This window comes from Montipora capricornis, chromosome 4 (assembly GCF_036669925.1).
Source record: "Montipora capricornis isolate CH-2021 chromosome 4, ASM3666992v2, whole genome shotgun sequence".
NCBI lineage: Eukaryota > Metazoa > Cnidaria > Anthozoa > Scleractinia > Acroporidae > Montipora > Montipora capricornis.
The window spans coordinates 29,298,459-29,303,458 of NC_090886.1; the positions used below are offsets into that span (position 1 = coordinate 29,298,459).

A 5,000-nucleotide genomic window follows, 5' to 3' on the forward strand; every position below is an offset into this window, starting at 1 on the left:
TCAAAATTTCTCGTGCCAGTCTTCCAATGAAATTCACTGATTCATCGACGGGAGGGAACTTCGGAATTGGAATTGTGGTTGACTGGTAGACAGATTGCCAGTCGTGCACCTGAAAGAGCAATATTAAGATTTAAACACGCAGATGAAAGTAGAAAATCTGATATTAAGCATTAAATGAGTTTGTTTCTTAGCCTCCACATTTACTTACTTCATGTTATTTTTTTATCCCCGTCTTAAGATGTTGTACATAAGCCATAAAAGCTCTTTTGTCTTCCTGGTTATTCTCTTTTGTTTTGTTTGCTTGCTTTTATTGTAACAAGCATTGTATTTTTTTGTATCGTAGATTTTGTATTTAAATACGCATTAAAAATAAATGTACTAAACATTCTACAGCAACAACTACACATACCTTTTCCCTCAAGAAGCTGTTGCATTCCTGTTCCACATTGTAGTTGATTATCCGGGAAACCTCCTCTTGCCAGATTTTCAAACCGTAGATGTTGATGTAATCTTGAATGTACTCAAACGAACGACGGAATCCATCCATTCTTCCGCCCAGCTCCTTCAGCTTTACTTCAAGTTCAGATTGCTAACAGAAAACAAAGAGCTCATGAATTGAGGCCCATTTGGCTAATAGCAATGTGCTTTATCCGACCACAGGCAGCTTGAAACTTATAAACTCTTCTGAAGACGTTCAGTCACTATATCTTTGCGTCACAGGACAATGCTCAAATGTGTCTTTTGCACAACGGGATAAGACAAAATACAAAAGGCCTAAACGTACCCTAGGAAATAATAGAGATAACTAGCATTGTGTTCACGGAAAACGGAAATGGCAAGCTACTGTTTACATTACATTATAGCATGAACATTCTTTTCTTCCAGCCTCTCTCTCTTTTCAAAGAAGCTGTAGATAACAAGCAAGAAACTAGCTTAAGGTCTCGTCATAGGTTCGAGGAGTCGGTTTTTTTGAAACGTTTCCATTTCGCCAGTATAATAAACATCATTTTGATGCTCCTTGAATATAGATTTGAATCCAAAAAAAGAATTTTTTGTTTGAAGATTATTTTTCTTTGCTAGGTTCTCAAAGCAAAAACAGTTAGTCCTATTCTAGGGGCTTAAGCTACATGTATAAAGGGTTTTTTCCCCCATTGATTCTAAAATGTTTGAAGACCATACGCAGCATATCATTTTTCATAAAAGTTAAGGGAACTGTTTGGGCAGAATTGAAGGCCAAGGCTAACTAGTTTTTGTACCTTAGCTTTTGGATTAAATGTAAGCCCAGTGTGCAAAGCTAAAGCCACTTGTCTGACCAGTTCCTTTCTGATACCATCCTCCAAAAGCTGCTTTGGATCAATCTAAAAAGAAACAATTTATAGTAGCTGTTACAAGTAGAAGCCTACGGTATGCTGCTTTTAGTTTCACGTTACCTAAATCTCTTCAAAGCTGATTATATTTGATTTTATTAAAAACTGAACTGCGGATATCAGATTTCCAGCATTTTCATTGGCTCGCCGGACACATGCTATCAGTTCATATACCTGCTATACCTAATATGGTCAAGGAACGCGTCAGCAATAAAGCGAACTGAAAACATTTTTGCAGCTCTGAGAAAAAATGGCCGACAAAACCCGTTTTGGACGCCAATTGACCGAGGCAGAAATCGATTTATTTATTTATTTATTTATTTACTTATTTACTTATTTATTTATTTACTTTTGCCACTAGGCAGGGTATCTCCACAGAGCAAAGTTCCACTTACGGAGACCCGAACACCACAGAAGACAGACCACAACACCGGGAACTACATACCCTACTCTTTGCGACAAGGGTGTGGGTTCTTTTACGTCCCAAAGAATTATGAAAATTGAAGGGTTGTGCGATGGGGCCTACGGTTTATCGTCCTCATCCGAGAAGACAAGAGAGTGTAACCATTTGCAGATGTCATTACAAAGGCAGCACTTTCTCCTCAGTTATTTAAAGACCTTGAGTGATGATGGTCCGGCCGGACCTCCCGCGTGACAGCCCGGTGCTCAACCAACTGAGCCACCGGTGCGCGGTAGTACATGGAGGAGTTTTTGATCCTGGAGTTTTTAACAAAACAATTATTCTTCTCAAGCTTGCTCGGCGCTTCGTAGATTACCTATCATTTCATATCCAGCGCGCCCTCGTCACGTAGAATAATTGTTACCTTTGAATTACTTGGGTTTTCCTTTTCTAAAAAATCGTATCTTCACCGCGCGCTGTGAAGATATTTTTATCTTTCATATGTGAGAATATAGGTGTCGTCATGGTAACCAACACGATCAGGCAATAAAAAGCGAGTTTCCCTTTCCTTGTAAGGTACTTCGTGCTGTAATTTAACTTATTAAATAGCCGCTTGGGAATACGAATTTTATCTTCTCGTGCTGAAAGTATCCCGAACTCGTTCGCTGCACTCATTCGTGAGATACTATCAGCACTTGAAGATAAAGTTCGTACCCCGCGCGGTCATATCCGGGGTAACATCCGTCATACCTTTATGATCCCTACTAGTGTAGTTTTCATCATTAAAATTCCCTCGGTAAACACTGAGATGGCGTGAGTCAGCTTCGCTATCTAAGAATATGAAAGATCAAGTATAGAGCTTCTGAAACAAAGTTTCCCTTTTATCCCTGATGATGCACTGAAGCACAGCTGTGAAAGGGCAGCGACCAACTAGACTGGTAAGAATTCTTGAAATAAGACAACAAGTGCCGGTCAGGATTTTTAATGACCGCTATGGCTGAAGATGAATCGAAACATGTTCTTTAAACTCAAAAGTGTGGTTGTATTTTTAAAAATATTAGTAACACTTGTGCTATCCAGACCATTTGGAAATGTTGATAAACAGTATTGAAGTACAAGCACTCGTTTTAAAATGGATAGCTTTTTTAAACTTTAATTGTGAGAAGTATCTTTATCGTTTACAGGGTTAGAAATTTCGTCTCCTTTGTTAGCCCGTGTCGTCGGTCGAGTGGTTATTACAAATCCTGACACGATGGTGCATTCCGAAGGAATGCATTAAACGTTTTTTACTTTCGGACATTTAGCTTATTTGAGACCCATGCTGGATGCGGGTGTATAACCACAGAGAAACACAAAAACACCAGGCCCCAGTAACTGTTGTTCAAAAGGTGGATAACGCTACCCACCGGATAAATCACTATCCATTGGATAGCGCAATTGATTTCGCTACTTATCCAGTGGATACGGTGATTTATCCGGCAGATAGCGCTATCCATCGTTTCAACAACTGGCGACAGAAGAAAATTTCACTCATCGTACCTGATATCGCTCATCTAGTTGTGCATATTCCCTTAATTTATCTTTTTCCAACCTGGTTGGAACCTAATGGTACAGACAGGGAGAAAAAAAGAAAAATCTCCAGTGAAAAAAAAATTAGGATATCACATACGGAGCAGAAAATTACTGAATGTTGAATGCATGGGCGGAGAGCAAGACGGAGAGCAATCCTCTAGAACTTTAAACCGTTTTCATAATATTATTGTTTATCAAGAATTTATTCCTTTGTTTGGTTCATTGAGGGATATGCCCCTAACTCTCTTTGATCACAACAGAGACAATTATGCCTAATTGTAAAAATGCACGTAACAAGATGCAGGAACGTCATACTTTTTAATATCCAACACAAATCGAAGCACTTGCTACCTATTTTCAACAACAAGGTACACGTAAGTGTGAGGGTTGATAGGAAATAATCAGCAATAAGGTAAGTATGGCGGGTTAGGGTTAGCGAACCCAACTTTTCGTTACGTTACGGTAAATGCTACTCTTTATCTTTACTTGAGGAAGAAAGGTTAACCTTACGTTTTCCTGGACAAAAGCAAAGATGAAGTCGAGAAAAAGAGCCAGGAGACACTTAGTAACCCTTATTAAAATTAAACGTGCCCCTAATTATGTGCATTCAGTTGTAGACATATATATGAACGATGAGCCACAAGAGAATTGCGGGAGGTTGTAGGCTATAAACCAAGGTTCAGACTACCATACTACAATGCTCGATTAAATACAAATGGTAAATGAAAGGAGGCAATCTCTGCATTAATTTTGTTTCCTATTGGGTAACCGCTTCAGGAAACGACTACACTATAATATGAAGAGGAAACGGGAAGCACCAACCTCCTTAACACTGCTAATCTGTAGCTGAATGATTCTTGCCAGCAGACCGAACATTGTTTCTGGAATAATCTGTAAAACCTGTCAAATATTAATGACAATTAAGTCTCGCTTTCCTCCCGTTTTGGCTCCATCGTTTGAATTACTGCGTTAAATTAAAGATGGTTATAATGATGATCAAAAAAAAGGAAGGAAAGGAACTTTATTTAAGTTTCTAGTCGTTCTAGAGCTGGAGCACTAATTGGGGACACTGTAAACTGAAATTAACAATTAACGGAAATCACATCAAATGAATCACCTAAATGAATCACTTTTTCGCTGTCATGTTGACTCCAACGCCAAACTGATAATTGTCGTCGTGTTCGTAGAAATTGTCATCTTCGTAGCCGTCTTCGTCGCTTTGTCATAGCCGTCGTTGTCGTTGTCAAGATACTTACCTTTCTGACGTAAGCCACAAGTTCTCCAGAATAGTATTGAGAAACACTCACAAGATCAGGACTGTTGGCTTGGCCAATGCGCACCAGTGGCAAGTCCATGGCTGATGCCATCTATGCCGGAAAAACGATGTTAGTTATACAATCACCTTCGACATTACGGATGCCCCCTTTGTTAATGGCAGGTGTTGAAGCAAATTCCCCGGCCGAAACGGCAAAGATATTAGGGACATTTAACAAAAGACCCCAAAAATCACGTGATCTTTTTCTCTAGTTCAGGTTTGGCGTTTTCAGTTGGTATTGTCATCACACAAAAGTAGCTTCTAGTAGTAAGTTAAATACGGAAGGATTCCGCAACTGTCAGAATTTACTACAAGAAGAGAACTCGCTTTTCGTAAGGTTTTCAGT

General features: G+C 39.2%; 1 protein-coding gene across 1 annotated transcript in view; it reads right to left on the reverse strand.

Annotated features, from left to right (window-relative positions):
- LOC138045898 (WASH complex subunit 5-like) overlaps window positions 1–5,000 on the reverse strand; it is a 47,366-nt gene that overhangs the window by 11,953 nt on the left and 30,413 nt on the right. The window contains exons 17-23 of the mRNA XM_068892531.1: window positions 4,596–4,706; window positions 4,162–4,239; window positions 3,307–3,369; window positions 2,518–2,598; window positions 1,257–1,358; window positions 410–589; window positions 1–109 (exon numbers count right to left, since the gene is read on the reverse strand). The exon at window positions 1–109 is cut by the window's left edge and continues 16 nt beyond it. Of these exons, the coding sequence (XP_068748632.1) occupies window positions 1–109; window positions 410–589; window positions 1,257–1,358; window positions 2,518–2,598; window positions 3,307–3,369; window positions 4,162–4,239; window positions 4,596–4,706 (724 nt within the window). The remainder of the gene's footprint in view (window positions 110–409; window positions 590–1,256; window positions 1,359–2,517; window positions 2,599–3,306; window positions 3,370–4,161; window positions 4,240–4,595; window positions 4,707–5,000) is intronic.